The 16,525-nt window shown below is 43.4% G+C and overlaps 3 protein-coding genes and 1 long non-coding RNA gene across 4 annotated transcripts; all 4 read right to left on the reverse strand.

The window, feature by feature from the left end:
* Positions 1 to 631: 631 nt before the first annotated feature.
* On the reverse strand, positions 632 to 5,545 carry LOC108135842 (probable Xaa-Pro aminopeptidase P). Its single transcript, XM_017256726.2, has 7 exons — positions 5,384 to 5,545; positions 4,140 to 4,213; positions 3,407 to 4,081; positions 2,736 to 2,848; positions 1,965 to 2,677; positions 1,835 to 1,903; positions 632 to 1,403 (listed from the first exon to the last, which is right to left on the reverse strand). Exons 1-7 carry the CDS (start codon positions 5,430 to 5,432, stop codon positions 982 to 984), a joined length of 2,115 nt encoding a protein of 704 aa, XP_017112215.1. The 5' UTR covers positions 5,433 to 5,545; the 3' UTR covers positions 632 to 981.
* A 187-nt stretch (positions 5,546 to 5,732) lies between these two features.
* Positions 5,733 to 7,558, reverse strand: LOC121467607. Its single transcript, XR_005977681.1, has 2 exons — positions 7,461 to 7,558; positions 5,733 to 5,859 (listed from the first exon to the last, which is right to left on the reverse strand). It is a non-coding gene; the product is annotated as an uncharacterized LOC121467607 (long non-coding RNA).
* A 1,662-nt stretch (positions 7,559 to 9,220) lies between these two features.
* On the reverse strand, positions 9,221 to 10,742 carry LOC108135727 (kelch-like protein 6). The gene is made up of 3 exons (XM_041709391.1): positions 10,612 to 10,742; positions 9,905 to 10,538; positions 9,221 to 9,848 (listed from the first exon to the last, which is right to left on the reverse strand). The coding sequence occupies exons 1-3, from the start codon at positions 10,674 to 10,676 to the stop codon at positions 9,222 to 9,224; spliced, it is 1,326 nt and encodes a 441-aa protein (XP_041565325.1). The 5' UTR covers positions 10,677 to 10,742; the 3' UTR covers position 9,221.
* Positions 10,743 to 11,246: 504 nt separating this feature from the next.
* LOC108135851 (FK506-binding protein 5) lies at positions 11,247 to 16,345 on the reverse strand. The gene is made up of 3 exons (XM_017256743.2): positions 15,947 to 16,345; positions 13,058 to 13,393; positions 11,247 to 13,000 (listed from the first exon to the last, which is right to left on the reverse strand). Exons 1-3 carry the CDS (start codon positions 16,071 to 16,073, stop codon positions 11,553 to 11,555), a joined length of 1,911 nt encoding a protein of 636 aa, XP_017112232.1. The 5' UTR covers positions 16,074 to 16,345; the 3' UTR covers positions 11,247 to 11,552.
* Between the last annotated feature and the right edge of the window lie 180 nt (positions 16,346 to 16,525).

The following is a 16,525-nucleotide window of genomic DNA, read 5'->3' on the forward strand; positions in this document are numbered from 1 at the left end:
ATTTTAACAAAGATTTCCTTGTATTTTAATCATAATATGATTATTTTTTGAATTTTTTTTTTGACAAAAGTTGACAAATATATCTTCAATGCAATCGATTAAAACCCGTTTAAGGTTTGACACTGATAATCATATGTAATGTGTTTACATTAAAGCTTTACAGATAAGCTGTCGACAATTTGCGTACACTGATTTTGAATTTAAGGAAATAAATAGTAAAATGGTAAAAATATCAGTTTGCACCGCATTAAATATAAATATCGCAGGAACACAAGGCGTCGATCACACCCTGGGAAACGCATAGGTAAGTTTGAGAAAAATATGACGAAAATAAATATCTATTATTGTTTATTTTGTTTTGTCAAAGGCCGTCAATAAATATAAGACCTGTCGTGAAAAAAGACAAAGAGGCATCACTGCTAGCAAACTACGGGTAGTATTTTCCAAGTGTGGCCCCAAAGTATGCTAGAGATATGTATATGTTACCTTCACAACAGCTTGATGTCAAATGTAGAGCTGCTTAAAATAGAGACTTAGGCACGGATTTACGTCCCCCTCTAAAATATGTAACCTTCCCAAGGCATTTGTTTTTTATTCAACAGCCTGATAATAGTGTTTCCAAACCCATAAATTCGTTCTTTCCAAATTATATTTAGAAAAATATACAATGTTATTTCTTAAGAATAGAGACAATGCTGGTATTAATGTAAACAGTTTTAACATATTTTTGGTCGATTACGATTAAAGATTTTATACACTTCGTTTTACGTATTTGGTTTAAGTGAGTACCTATTCCTAAACATGGAACTTGGTGGCAGGGTGCGATTTTATTCGAATTTAACTCGATGTTTAGGGCCAAATGACGTTACTAAAATACTAACAGTTGCAGTTATTGATTGGTTCGATTTCATGTTAGTCCCGGATTCTCTCTTTAAATTTGCATAGCTAACTAAGTCTAGATAATTACACAATTACAGGCTCCTAAGATCGCGTAGGTAGTAGCATCGCAGTGAGGGCGATCATCGATAAACCTAGGAGTAACAGAGGCCCCGTGGTGGTGCCACCACTTCCTCCGCCCGTCGCCGAGCGGTATTCGTCCTCCGGCAGATACTCCCGGATGTGGCGCGTCTGGTTCATCATCCAGTAGAAGGCGCGCATGTTGCCCAGTCGCTTCAGCTCGTCGCCGATGTCGTTCCGGATCTTGGCATTGTACTCGTTGAGCAGGCGCTTCTCCGCGGCGCTGAGCAGCGTGCTGTCGATCAACTTGGGCTCGTAGGGCACCATCGTGACGTCCTGGAATGCAAGGAAGTGTGCGCCGCTGGGATGCGTGTGTCCGGTGTCCACCACCTCGAGCACGTTTTTAAGGCGGACCCCGAAGTCGTTGCGCTTGTAGTATCCCGACTCTACACAAAAGAATGGAAATGGGTTAATGTGATTAATTAATTTTAGCATGAATACACTAGACCGTGTACAAATCACTTAGAAATGTTTTTTTTTTTTAATTTTTAAATTAAAAATGAAAATTACTTTCATTTCCAGAGCCTTTCCAAATGTTATTTTCGTAAACAAAATGTATACCAATTACTTGGTAAATTTGCAACAAATTGTAAAATAATTTCAGAGTTTAAAATATTGTCTTTAAGAAGTTGTTAATATAGAAAATTAAAAAAAAAACTTACATTCAAAATGAAAAATAAATATATAAGAAAAATGAATATTTGGCGAATATACATTTTAAAATACATTTTCAAAATTTGTTTTTGAAATGTATTCCATCCAAAAAAAACAGTGCGAATTTCTTAAACACAGACGATCCCATGCGCTAACAACTCACCGCTGGAGAAGAAGTAGCCCTGCTTGAAGTGGAAGCTGCTGTTCTTGCCGTAGGCAACCGATATGGGAGCTGTTTTGGGGGGAAAACCTTTTTAATAAAGATCCAATAGCAAAAGCGATCTGCTACTCACGCTCCTCCACGGAGCCAAAAGAGCCAATGCCATGGCCCGTAGCCTGCGGGTAGTCCGTCATGTCCTTCCACACCATGCTGCGCACCAGGGCGTCCACCTCGGAAGGCTTCAGGTCGGCGGGGAACTTGAGCTGCGTCAAGTGGAGGATTCCGGCCAGCACATTCGTGTAGGCCTTCTTCATCTCGTGCGTGGGCTCGCCAAAGATGAAGGTGCGCGACACGTCGGTGGTGCCCTCCAGATACTGGCCCCCGGACTCGATGACCAGCAGGCTCTGGTCGGAGACCTCGATGTTGGTCACGTTGCTGGAGATGTAGTAGGGCAGGGCGGAGTGCTCGCCGTAGGCCACCACCGTGCGCAGGGACAGGCCCTTGGCGTGCTTCTGCGACAGGCGCCACAGCTCCACCTCGTACTTGATCTTCTCCTCGGTCCACTGCTCCGTGTGGAACCTGGTCTCCATGTTGCTCATGGCCTCGCAAATGGCGGCCCCATCCCGGATGTGTGCCTTCCGCATGCCGGCCTGCTCATCGGAGTTCTTCTGCGCCCGCATGAAGATGATGGGCGAGATCTCGAAGACCACAATCTTGCCCGGCATCGAGGAGTATATGGCCTCCGAGGCTCCAAGATCCTGGACACAAGGTGCGGAGACCAGGACGCGCTTCCAGATCTGGGCATAGGTGCGGATGTCGCTCCAGATCTGATTGTACTCCTTAATCCTGTAGGGAAAAACGTTGTAATATTACTACTCCTTTGCTTAGACTTTTATATGCTTACTTTACACAATCTTCATTGAAGCAGTCTGTGCGCAGATGGAGGTCTATACCCAAACTGATCTTGGTGTGGTCCACATAAAAGAATATGTCATCCTGGCTGACAATGGCATATGACTGATGAAGAAATAGAAATAAGTATCATAAGTTAAATTAAGGGGATATGGTACAGTTCGAATTTTAAAATAATCTAAATTTTTTTCCTAATGTGTATAAATATTCAAGAACACACACAGAAAGTTTCTTATCGTTTCGGTTAATATTTTCGAAGTTACACGAAAATTTTAAAAATCGTTTCAGATTTTTTAAAATTACAAGTACAGACTTTAATTTAATTCCGAAATTTGGTAATAAATATATTTTATATATTTATTATATTTTAAGAAGCCGTCTTTTTGTTAAACAAATTTATTTTCTTATTTATTCGATTAACATTACTTTAACGAAATATATGGTTTTTTTAATTTCGGAGGAACAAGTTCAGAGATATATTGATCTCCGCAAAACTAATTTTTTGGGAGGAGCTTCCGGAGATGAGCTAAAGATCCTTTCTAAATAAATATTTTTCCTGATATTTTAAATACAATTACAAGATAAATAACATAAAAGTTTTCTCAAAAAATTTTCGGAAAAATTCGTTTTTTTAAGGCTTTCTAACTGTAAATGTAAACCTACCTTAACCACCGGCGTGTAGGGAATATCCGTACCCCGGATATTGAGCAGATAGGCAATCTCAGTGAGCGAGGTGACCACCATGGCATCGCAGCCCAGGTGCGCCAGTCGCCGCCGCAGCTCCTTGACCTTTTCCTGCCAATACTCGCCGGCGAACTGCTTCGAGTGCACCTGAATCACCTGGTTCTTGGGCGACTCCGGTCGCTCGTGGCCCCAAATGTGGTCCACCAGATTGGTGTTGATCTTGACCAGCTTGAGGAACTTGTCGTCCAGCTCGCGCTCCCACTGCATCCACAGGGAGTGGGGCACCAGGTGCGGATCGGCGCCCACCCGCTTGTCGAGGTGCAAATGGCTGCCCAGCCAGTCGGCCACCGTGACATTGCCACTGGTCAGATAGATCTCCCAGTCGCACTCGAGCTCCCCGTCCGCCTGCTGGGCATAGCGGTGCTCCAGCCAGATGGCTGCACCATGGCTGGTTACGGCTGCAAAGGCACGCACTCCGCTGTAGCCGGAGAGGTATCTCAGGCGCTGATCCCGCACCGCCACCTCCTGGTTGAGATGCTCGTCCGTGGAGGGCAGTATGTAGCCGTCGATCTCGGGCCCCTGCAGCGTGGCTCTGATCTTCATTTGCTGGCGCATCGCCAGCAGGCGATTGTGATAGGCACTCATGGGCTGGATCTGCAAGTTCCGGATGGGTGAATAAAGACATTGGCATACTCAGGGCATCCACACTCACATGTTTGCCCTTGCGGTACTGGCAGATCTCCCGGTGATACCCTTTCGGCTTTTCCGCGTCCACGAAGCCCACCACTGCAAACAACAATCCAGCAAGGCCATAAAAAATGAAATGAAACGAAATATTTGCAGGTCGTAAAAGATGTTGATAAATAAAATTTAAATTGTGGCCATTAGTATGCGAATTCGTTATGCTTATTTATTAATGGCCAAACTAGTGGTCCTAAAATAGCATCAAGTGCGTCACGGTAGCCGTACAAATTTCCCACGCTCGTTAAACGGCCATGCGACGCGGTCTCCTCATTTGCAAGACTTTTACCACATATTCACCCCATTGGGATCTCCGTAGTGACAGGCTGAGAATTCGTTTGAATTTCACTTTCAATGGACCACCTGCTTCCACCTACCGCCCAAGTTGAGTCAACGCTGCGTATGCGTAATGGAAGTCAGTTCCATTTAGCGTGGGCATCCGATTGAACCATATAGCATAGCGATTGGGATGTCACAGCATCGAGACAAGTGAGTGAATGAGTCTCAGCATTTTGGCTAGCTTTTCAAGCACGATTTGTCAAAGTCTTGTGAAAATAATCAAAAAATAACAGATGCGAATGTTTACCACATGGACCGAGGCATGGGTACATATATATTCAATTGATTTATTTAGGCAAAGCCGGCGACATGGTAGGCCAACAATAAAAAAAAACTACATTTATTTTGGAATACATCTGGCCACATAAACTAATAAGAGATAAAAGAGACCTTCGAATATTTGTACTTTATAGTTTTCAATTACAATCAAATTCTTTCAAGAGTATTGTAGCTTCGACTTGATCAAATTATTTTCTTGATTATCATTCAACTTTTGTTTAAGTGGAAATATTTGGGAATTAATTTTCTTGTTAACTCAGCTCTTCGAATTTAAGTTGATGTGATTTAAAAGAAACCACATAAATGAAATGACGGACAAACATCCAGCTGACACAGCTGACTTTGCAGTTGTAAAAATAAACATTATGCCATTTGGCCAAAGATTTGGCGATCGCATACTTTCGTGACGCACTGTGTGGAATTCTAATCGAAGGCCGCAACGGCGAGGGGCTAGAAGACATTCAAGTTCCTAGGGCCATGTGCGAAACGTTCTTCGTTTACACAACTGGCCAAAAATACCGTAAATCGATCAAAAGTCCATAAAATCAGCATCTTGGCCTGCCTTAAAATAACATAGTAATAGGTGGTCGTACTCACCCAGCAAGATGCTCAGCGCCAAGCGCCAAATCCATTTGGCTGTCGTCATTGTTTTTATTTGCACTTAAATTTTCCCGCGATGTACTAGCCGAAAGCGAGCGAACTGTTTGTGTTTGCCCGAATTGGCTCTTCCTGCCTTCTGTACTTTTGCGAATTTATTTTTTTTTTTTTTTTTTTTTGGAGTAAACAAATCAAACGGTTGCAATTAATGATCTGAGTAAGTGGACGGGGATGGTGCTAAAAGTTAAGACATCTTTAATGGGTATTTTCCTGAGCGATGCACTTTTCCGGTTAATGACCGGAACGTGGAACCTAGAACGTGGCACATGTTGCACCTATATATCTATACCTATTTGCTGTCCGGGGCGGAGTCGCATGTGCCAATCCAAAGGGTGATGGCCTCGCCCGGCGCTTTCTTCTAATTGATATGCCGTGCACTGTCTGACCAACTTCTAGTCCCTGGGGTAATAACTCATCTGCCGGCGACACATAGTACGTATAAATAGCCATGATATCAGCCCGCTTAGGAATTTATAACTTCCGCTACTCGCAGGCCGCCTTTGAATTTGGTTTTTGGCTTGTTTTGGAGAACACCAATTTGGCAACTATTCTGTTTCGGCTTGTGTTCTGTAGCCTAACAAAATGTATAATTGCTGCTTTAATTAGCCATGCGTAAAGCTAAAGCCCGACCCGAACGAATCAGACCAATCATGCTGGAAATGATCAGCTAAAACCAGAAAGTGTGGGTGCGATTGCCCAAGTTCCCTTATGGAGCACCTCAAAGGGCAGTGGTTCGAAACTGGTTGACGATCGCGCAGATGGCACACAAATTGAAAGCGATTGAGGAATATCCCAAAAATTTTGCTAAGCTGTCAATCAAAAAAAATTGTATTTGTTTGCTTAATTGCGTGGCAAAGCTATTTCCATTAATATATTTGCAAGTGACCAAGAAATAGTTTTTATTTCCATGTCGTTTCACTTATTTCATTTCCAATTGAGCGATTTGAAAAACAATTTCGCCGCCTGGGCGTCACTTGACTATTAGAGGTAATTTGTTGCTGCTACCATTGTTCGCACTGGCTTTTCATTGTCGTGGTATTGGCGACAGATATGGCGAATCAAACGCCCCACATCCCATTCACAAATGGCACAGCCCAGCCATCGCAATGAATATGGCTTGCGAAAGGCCATTGAAAGGCATCGGAAATAATGACATTAAATAAAAGCTAAGCAAATTCGCCAACTCGTGGGCGCCGAGTATTGAACATATTGAGCGGCGCTGTGTGAAAGTGGCAAGTGTCCCTGTAATCCGCCTCCGGCTGGCAATTATACGCTTGACTTTGGCACCAAAACAAGATGATGCTCTAGTTATCGCAGTGCTTGTGTGTCTATTTGCATGTGCAGTGCTGCTACATGCTGCATGCTGCCAAGTCGCCAATGACAGAGTGGAATCGGAATAGGGCCCATAATAATGTGCGCCCAGTGCCAACTGGCAACTCAGATCTCTGTTATATCACTGCTGTTGCTGTTCTTGTGGCGCTGCGAAAAAATAAAAACTGGATCTGGATGCAACACCTGCCCGCGAGTTATATTCGGCCTTTGTTTACGCTTCTAATTGGATAACATTTGTGAATTGGGAGCGAGGTGTTCTCATTTGTTTTCATCTCATCGCCGCCAAACAAATGCACCGCCTTTCATTTCGGTTTCACTGCCGTCGCGGTCACGGCAAGAAGCCGCTGACTCACACAGGGAACCTGGTTGGGCGGTGTTGCCAAAAAAAAAAAATACAAGCACCCCCCGCCAGCATACACATAGATCGGGCTGTTTGTGCTGTTCAGTGGGCTATATGTCAGGGTGGGGGCTATCAAAATTGAATTGAATTTTGCGCCAATGCGCCACCTTGAGCGTCACCGAGCGCCAGAAACCCCAAAAGAATATTTCACACTGCACACACTTCGGGGCCCACTGCGCGTATGGGTGACGTGCTGACAGCGTTGCGTATACGCAGCGTATATCACTAAGTTTGCACAGCCGTCCGAAATAGCAGCGGAATTTCAGAATTTCAGAATCTATCTACCTTTGGCGGCTTCGCACACACACACACACTCTCTCTCTCTGTTTTGCACTTTATGGACCGAAGGAGGAGCGAATCCAAGCGAACCGCACGCGTGTAAAGCAACAAGCAAACTGAAAAACTTTTTGATGTTGCTATTTTGTTTTTTCCAAATGTGTGGCAGATGAAAAAGCGCTGCTGGCACACACCCACAGCGCGAGCGAGTGAAGAGGCGAGCAATAGAGAGAGAGAGAGAGGGAGAGAGAGAGCATGCATGCATAGACTGTTTAATCGGGAAAATAATGGCTTGGCGGTGGCAAAGGAAAAGCGGAACAGCTGAGCGAAAGGCGCGCGAGCGGGAGCTTTAGACGCTTAGACGCTCGCCAGACACAAAACACGCCGGAAGAAAATGGGAAAATTCGCCTCTTCTCTATCGCTGCAGCACAGTGGTCGCTCGTCCGTGGACTGCAACTGCAACATAATCCCGATCCCGGCCATAACAATGGACTTGTGGCAACTTTGTGCGGCTTACATTTCAGCGCGCCAAGTCGAACAGAGAATGACGTCGTTTCCGATTCGAGCTCCATGGAGTTAGAGCTCCAGTTTGAGTTTTGCAATTGACTTTGCGGGAATCGAGAAAACGATGCTGTCAATTGGTATTTTATTGCTTTTAAATTGATTGTCTAGTGGCGGGGCGGCAGAAACCGAAGACCACTGTGCGGGCCCTCCTCTTGCATAATGCCGCATAAACAAATACATATCCGATTGAACGAGCTCTTAATCTCAAAATCGTTTTGTTTATTTCATTCGGCCACGCAGCAAGCAGAGTGAAATTCTCTGCTCATTAAGCTCATTTGAACAGCGACAGCCACTCAGTTTTCCGATGAAAAGCGGAGCGCTTGGCTTCTAAAATTATGGGAGTGCCGACTGGCGGGTGGGAGTTCAACATGCTCTTATTTATTATGTTGCAAGCTCTCCGTTCGGATCGGTCCGCTCTCGATTTATTATTAACTAATTAAGAATCGACTTTGAAGCCTGCCGCCCGCACTGGCCAAGTGGCAAATAAGCTTTTGATCAATACGCCTGACAAGCAATTAGGCGTACGGTTGCCCTGGGTGAGTGACTTGTATGTACTTCCCCAGTAAATCATTTCTGGTTAACCTTTACCAAGTCTAATCTAGACTGTGCTTTGGCATGTGAATAATAACGCTTTTGCTTATACACAAATAATATATATCACTAATGCATAATGCAACAGTTGTCCGATTGTTATTTATACCTTAACTGCGGTTAGTAGCTATCTGAATGTTTATACTAACTGTGTGAGTGAAGCTCAACTAGCAAAAGAAACTTGTTTTTTGGGGCTTCAATAAACTATGTTAGCGGTTCCGACATAAATCCTTCTGCACATTTTATTTACCATCTAAACAACAAATGCCTATCACTTTAAACCACGTTTACTCAGCCAAACCCTTGCTGAAATGCAGAAAATATGTACATTTTTTGTTAACAGACAAAGCGCTTCCAAGCCGCTGATTACAATTATTGTTAAGGTCGGATTTCCAGATCTCCAAAATAACTCTCAAAGATATAGCAAAGTAATGTTTAAGTATTTTAACTCATTCTTATATTTTTATCGATTTATGGTTGTTATTAAACTTTAAACTTTAAATAAGGGGCTACTTGTCTACTTGCAGAACATAATTAAAGATTAATTGCGATTTTATTATATAAAGTATAAATTTACATTTTCATTTTTTTCAGTAAATCTTACAACTTTATTTTTTATTCCTTTTCCTTTTTCTTACTTTTTTTAAACTGGCTAAAGTTGTTTTTCACAAGTAGTTCGTATTGCGACAGGCTCAACTCTGATAGTCTTGAATGAAGCATTTTTTCATTCACATTTTGCTTATCCTGCAAATCAGAAACTTCTTTACCATCTTTTATGTCTTCTGCATATGACATGAATTGGTCAAAATAACGACCGGCGATCTGCAGCTGATACAGATACTCCTTAAATTGTTGAAATGATATGTAACGCATATTTGGGCACAACGGGCTTACGATATGATGGTATACACATGTACTATCACATACCCATTTTCGAGGATTGATCAGCTTCAACTGGTTATCTTCTATGCTTTCTAGAACGTGCTTTGAGTCTTTGTGGGAGGTCATTATTAAACTGCTGTAGAACACTCCCTCCTGAATGAGGCGTGTAAGGTCGGGGAGTTGACAAAACACATTCAGAATTGGTCCGAAAGAACCTACTTTGTTTCGTTCCCGGGACTTAAACTTGCTTAACATTGTGGGAGGCAAATAACCGAAACGAATGTTTTTTAAAACCTTATGAGTGCTTGAACTGCGCTTTGGCCATAAATGATTGAGCCACAACAATGCGCTGTACAGAACCTGCATAATAAACAGTATTTAGTATTTAATAAGTATATAAGTTAAAATAGGACTACCTCCATTTCCGAGTTGACTGCCAGGCTATTTGATTGCAGTAGGCTGCATACCTGCCGTTCACTGAGGCCCAAAAATTCCCGGCTTGAGGCCACTCTCATCATTGATTTAGAGAGGCGACCTGCCAGCAGGTCGTGAATTTTTGCTAGTTCGTAGGCATTGCGTCCTTGGTACATCAAGCCAAAGGCTGAGAACTCGTCGAACAGCTCACTATTCAGAATTTGCCAGCAACTGCCGATCAAATCAGGGATTTTCAGATAATACGCAGCTCTCAAGACGTCGATGAAGCTAGAGAGGTCCAAGTCGGCGTGTTCGGAAACCATCCATTGATAGGCTTCGCTAAAACCCTTTGCGGTCAGCTGCGGCGTGTTAATAAACATGCAGTTACTGTCCAATTCTTTTACCATCCGCTTTGAATAAATACACAGCACAAGGGAGTGGCAAATGAACGAATGACCCTTGACGGTGACGGCCACATCTGCATATTTATTCGACTGAACATGCTCCATCAAAACGTCCAGAGGCGGCTTAGAGTGTCCCAGTACAAGAATATCCTTGTTCCCAGCTTTCTGCTCATCATAATCAATTAACCGGGGTGCTCCTCTTGCAAACGCATCAAATGCCCCATGAAGCCTCCTTCGCAATACCATGAAAAATTAATGTTTAATAACAAACCATTTTCAGTTGCAAATAGATTTAACTATCTTACTTGGAAAACGATGCTGGGTTTGATTGGGTTGAACCTTTAGTTAAATAGGGGCGGTGTTTATCCATCCCTAGAGCTTTAGTTCTTAATAGAAGGTAAATTTTTCTAATATGTGAGAAGTACAGTGCATGACACACTATGTATGAAATTTAGGGTCTGATATTGGCTACAGAGTTGGAAAAGTTCAGTGAAAGATCATGTTAACTGATAAACAACTAATCCATTTTTGTCATTAGTAACTATCATTCTTCAACAAATTTTTATTAATTATTTTGTTTTCGATAAAACCAAGAAAACAGTCGAAACTTTCTTTAAACTTTAAAATATCAATTTTAATGCCATTTTTGATATCTGGGGATCCGAATTAAGCAAAATAATGAATTTTTTTGGTGAGCTAGTGGATCTTTTTTCAATTTTGTTTTATAATTTTTGCAGTGTAAAAATACTTAAGTAAGATTTAACTAATCCATGATCTGGACTATCTTGTTTTGACATTATTGTGAATTAAAAAGTTCCAGTTTTGTAGATTTTTTATACTTTAACTGAATGTAAGATGGACGTCAAGTTGAAAACATCCCCACCCAAGCCAGAAAGTATGCAGCGCGGCTTTAAAAACATTCCCAAAGATACTCTAAAAATTGACCAATCGAAAATATTTATTCTGACTTCTCATCAGACTCAATAAAAATGTGCGCTTAGCTCTACAAAAAAGTGTCTAAATATAAATATTTTTCTCGAATTTTTGCAAAATCTTAGGGGCTAAGGTGTATTTAAAATTAAACAGTATGGCAAATGATTTCGATTCGATTTGATTCGATATTTCGTTTGATTTGCTCGCAGCTGCTCTCAGTCAACAATTTAGAAACCAAAATAAAGTCCTCTTCTCAATCTCAAAGTTAATAAATATGTACAGGGCACCAAGATGCTCTTGGTGCTGAGAGAGTCTACAGGCATTCGTCGGTCTCCTCGTTGCCCATGGGCACAATGACGGGCGACGAGAGATCCACGTCGAGCAGCTTCATCTGGGCATTGTCCTCGTCCTGGACGTCCTTGCCCAGGCGCTGTTCCTGCATCTCGATGTCCAGAGTGCCGTGCTGGCGCTGGAAGGAGACCACGAAGATCACCAGTGAGGCCACGATGAAGATCACCGCGGTGCCGGAGCACAGGGCTATGATCAGGCTGGATCGGTAGTTGGAGGGTCCCGAGAGCTGGGCCGAATGCTCGTCGGCCGAGTTGCTATCGAAGGTCTGGCCAGCATCGTGCGGCGGATAGGAGACCAGCGGAGTGGCGGTACTATCATCCGAAGAGGACTTGACCTCAGCCCCAACCGGCTCCTCCTTCTCCTCCTCCGAGGAATGGTCATCTATTTCTGTGCGTTCTGTTGGTTTCTCTTCCGATTCTAAGCTTTCTTGCTCTTCTACAGATTCACCATCTACATTTAGGGATCCCTCTACTTTCAGTGGCTTCTCTGTGGAGTTTGGCTCTGAAGATTCCTGGTTAGTGGTTGCCTTCTGATCGATTTGTTGATCTGCAACTTCCTCCTCCTTTGGTTGCTCAAAGCTTGTCTTTGCCACTTTTGTGGCAGTGGGTTCCTTCTGATCAGCTTGTTGCTCTAAAGGTTCTTCCTTTAATTCCTCTTCGCCTATCCTGGCAACTTCTGTGGCAGCCTCCTCTTCAGGCCTCGCATCATTTGGATCTACGGCCTCCACCACTGTCTCTTCCGAAGTGGTGTTGCCTTCCACTTCAGCCTCGACTTCTGCCTTGTCCTCAGTCTCCGCTTCCTTCTCGATTTCTGCTTTCAGCTCAGGAACTGATTTAGTGGGTTCAGCGTTGACCAAAGGAGCTGCTGTAGTCGAAGTCTTGATTGGAGCCTCGTCGCCTTCAATAGTGTTGTCATCGATATCATTTTGGTTGTCGTTGGGCTCCTTAAATTTCCTATCCACACGGACAGTCTTTGAATCTTCGGCCACTTCCGGAGCCACTTGGTCGATCTCTGGTTCCTCGGCCACTTCCGGGGCCACTTCAATGGGCAAGGGGTCAACTACGCCCTGTTTCTTGGTCACTTGATGCTTGGGCTCCTCGTAGATTGGCTCCGGAGTGCTGTCCTCGCCCTCGAACACCTCGTGCTCCTGCTCCAGGGCCAAAAGATTGGTCTTCGTGATGGGCTGCTCGGTGATGGCTCGATCTTCGTTGAGGATCACGGATACCAGGTCGCTGGTCACGCTGGGCAACGGTCTGCTGCGACTTTCCACCTGCTCACTGGACACGGCAATGTTGTCTGTTACTGCCTCTGGTTCCGCTTGGTCCTCCGACTCCGACTCCTCGTCTTGGATTGGCTTGTTCTTCTCTTCGGCATCAAGGGTTTTTGGTTCGCGAGCAGTTTGGACTGCAGCTGTGGAAATTAACACAATTAGATTGACTTTCAACTTATTCAGATATTATAACTCACCCTCACTCCCTTGATTTTCAAGTACGGCTTCCGCGGCCTTTTGAACATCTTCGATAATAGGTTCCACGGGAGAAGGTGCATCTTCCACCTCACTGTTCACGTCGTTCTTGATATCCTGCTCCAGGTTTCCACCGTAGACCGATACAAAGTTGTCCGTGGCCTCAACAGTATCAGACGAAATAGCTTGCTCAACTATGGCATCTTCTATAATCTGAGCAGGAGTAGTGGTAGTGACATTCTGAATCGTTGATTCCGGCGTAGATGAACTCTCTTCCAATAGAACAGGAAGTAAGGTGGTGCCTTCTTCCACATTTGGAGGCATGGTCGTTGACTCGACTAAAAAAGAAGAGAAGGGAAGAAGAGAGAGAAAATATAATAATATGTCACTTTAATATAATTTAAATTTAAAATCTTTAAACTATATCATGAAAAAGACAACTCGTTAGTCAACTCACAAACCATTTGTAAAAGTAATGTAAAATCGAAATGTAAAATGTAGAATAAGCTTTTGACACACCCTCATATAAATGTATGACTGTTTCAAATTAATAAAACTATAATTTGAATTTAAATTGAATTTTTTAGCCCAACTTATTGGAATTACTTCAATGTGATTGAATCATTGTACAAGTTGTCAGAATGTCTTGTCAAATCTCTGATATTTTAAAATTTCCCTCTAGCCTCTTCTAAAAACATATCATAAACGGCAAAAATGTTTGTGGAATTAACAATCCTTTGTAGGTTATAGTTTCAGCTTAAAGATAATTTTATTTTTATGTATTTTAACTAAAAGATTGCTTTAAGATTGTCTTATAATTAGGACACTTTGTCAAAAAATGGATATTGAGCAGATATTCTACAACCATTTTTCTCAATTTTGAAATTTGCCCGTAAATATGTATGTTCTGATTTATTATACTTTCATAAAATGTTGTATAGATTATCGAAATTGATTATTAAATTCTAGGGATAGGACTATAAATAACATCTTATATGGAAAATAAATGGATACTTGATTTGTCCTGGTTTTTTGTTATCATAGTTTTGTGAGTATTGTGGTTTCAGATTTTTAAAATTATTGATAGCCCAACTTGACAACGATGACTAGGCTCGGCTTTCTCTCTAGAAATTGAGAACACGTCGCAAGTGCTTAACCAAAAATGGAAATAGGCCCGGAAAATATTAAAAGCTGCTCCCTAACTTTCCCCGAAAAAAAATAAGAATGCATTTGAAGGCGGATATTCGGAAATTAATAAAATGTATTCTCAAACGATGTTTATAGACGGACCGCTACATTGATAAACTTCCCATTTAACGCACTAATAAACAAATATTACAGCCATATTCCACACGAGTGCCATTAGGCCTTTTCCACGGGTTCTTTATGGCCCCGGGCATTTGTCTGTCTGTCTGTCTGTCTGTCGACAGGCAACATCGATACGGCCCATTCATAGCCACATCTAGCCACACGGCGGCTATCATCGCTGTCATCAGTGCACATTTTCTCACACATTCATTCACAACTGGGCCTCTGACTGGTGGCCAAAAACGCGACCTGATCAACCCGAATTCTCCTCCGGGGACGTTCGCCCGCGCCCCATTACTCAAAATGCCTCCAAGTGATTAAAATTCCGGACACACACAGCACACACAACAAAAGCAACCGAGGAATCCCAAATTAGTAACCAAATAAACAAACCAACGAGACCGGGCAACCCGCCCAGTCGCCTGTCGCATTGTGTGCCTATAAAGTAGCTGACTTATTTATGAGGAGACATCTAGCAATCCCTTCCCTGCCCCCAAGAAGATGCAACTGGGTTCGTGGAAAAGCGAAATTATTAGATGCTCTGCATGAGATATGCCCATGTCAATGCCCATGCCCAATTCTATTTCCCGATCCCAATCCCTTGGGAACGAATGCCAAAGAACAACAAATAGCTGAGCGTCCGAGAGTCTGTCTTAGGGTCTTAAAATGGGACAAAGCATGCCGCACAAACGAAAACAAAGAGGCAGCCAAATGAGGAAAATGGCATTTATAGAAAATGAAACAACAAGAATAAATCGATTTTCTTTCGGGTTGGCTACGCAGCATGCCGCAGTTGCAGTTGCAGATGCAGATGCAGATACAAATGCCGTAGTGGCCCAAACCAGGCCAGTGTCAGCTGTCAGTCCCTTTTTTTTTTCTTTCTGGGGTATGGGTGTATGTGCTAGGAATTATGTGTTTTTGGTGTTTAAGTGAGAGAAATTACATGTCTAACACAAGGCAACATGGCAACATGCCACATGATCGTTGATCAATGATCCTTAAAACTGTGTGCAGGGTCCATCCGTTGATAATTTTCCAAAGTGATATGGGTTTGTTCACCCCGATTACTGGGAATCCACTGCCATAAAACTCTCCCACGAATTATCAGTTGCTATCTTCAATTTGAACTGCGACGACCGCCTCAATTGGTCTGTTACCAAACATTATTGAACTTTCGCACGCTGCTGGCGGCATGAATTGCAGCTGTATTGGGGGGGAGTGGGATCATTTATATGACACCCAAGTGCAACCGTTTGTAGCAAGAGCCGTGGCGGGGCTATAACTGTGGTCTCCCCTTCCTCGGCAGTGGCATAATTACGCCTGTTTTGAATTATGCCAAGCCGAATCGCAGAAAGCGCAGCAAACGAGCAAAATCGCAACAAACTGAAGACAGGCAGATGAAGTAGCTCCCCTCCAGATATATAAGTCAAAGGCCTGATGCGACCGCAGCAGCCGCTGCAAGTGATTACGACAATCATGATGATGGAGACGACAAAGCAGCCCCCTCCCATCCCATCGCATCTACATCCCATCCCATCCCATCTACAGCTCTATAGTTGGCGTGTTTTCTGCGATATACTCACTTGGCTGAGCCGAGCACGAAGTTGAAGCCAGCAGGCAGCAGGCGATCACGAGGAGCGGCCAGCCCAGTTGAAGATGCAGCCTGTTTCTGGAGGAGCAGCTGCCGCGGATCTTACAAATACTGGCCATATTGAGTGACTGATTGATTAGGTTGTCGCTCCCAGTTTGACGGGCCCGAAATCAACTGGCCAACACGCACACGCACAGCACACAAACACACACAGAGAAAGACGGGATGCGCACAGACACAGATAAATAGCACTATAGAGCTGCAATGGTTCTCGAGACTTTCAGCTGTTGCTATAACTTCGATTGCAGGCTCCGGTTTCAGGGGTTTCTTTTTCTTTCCAGACGACCACGCACGACAACCGAACGCGTTGGCCACTCGCAAAGAACTAAAGTTGAGAACGCGTGCGCTCTGGAATTTTGTGTTGCTGCCGTCGTTTCTGTTGCTGCTGTTGTTGCTGCTGCTGTTGCTGTTGCTGTTGCTGTTGCTGTTGTTGTTGCTGTTGCTGTTGCTGTTGTTGCTGCTGTGGCAGGCAATGCATGTGCTGCGGTAGTATATCGATGACGACGTCGGT

The sequence above is a fragment of the Drosophila elegans genome, unplaced genomic scaffold (genome assembly GCF_018152505.1).
Source record: "Drosophila elegans isolate 14027-0461.03 unplaced genomic scaffold, ASM1815250v1 contig_476, whole genome shotgun sequence".
In the NCBI taxonomy this organism is placed as follows: domain Eukaryota; kingdom Metazoa; phylum Arthropoda; class Insecta; order Diptera; family Drosophilidae; genus Drosophila; species Drosophila elegans.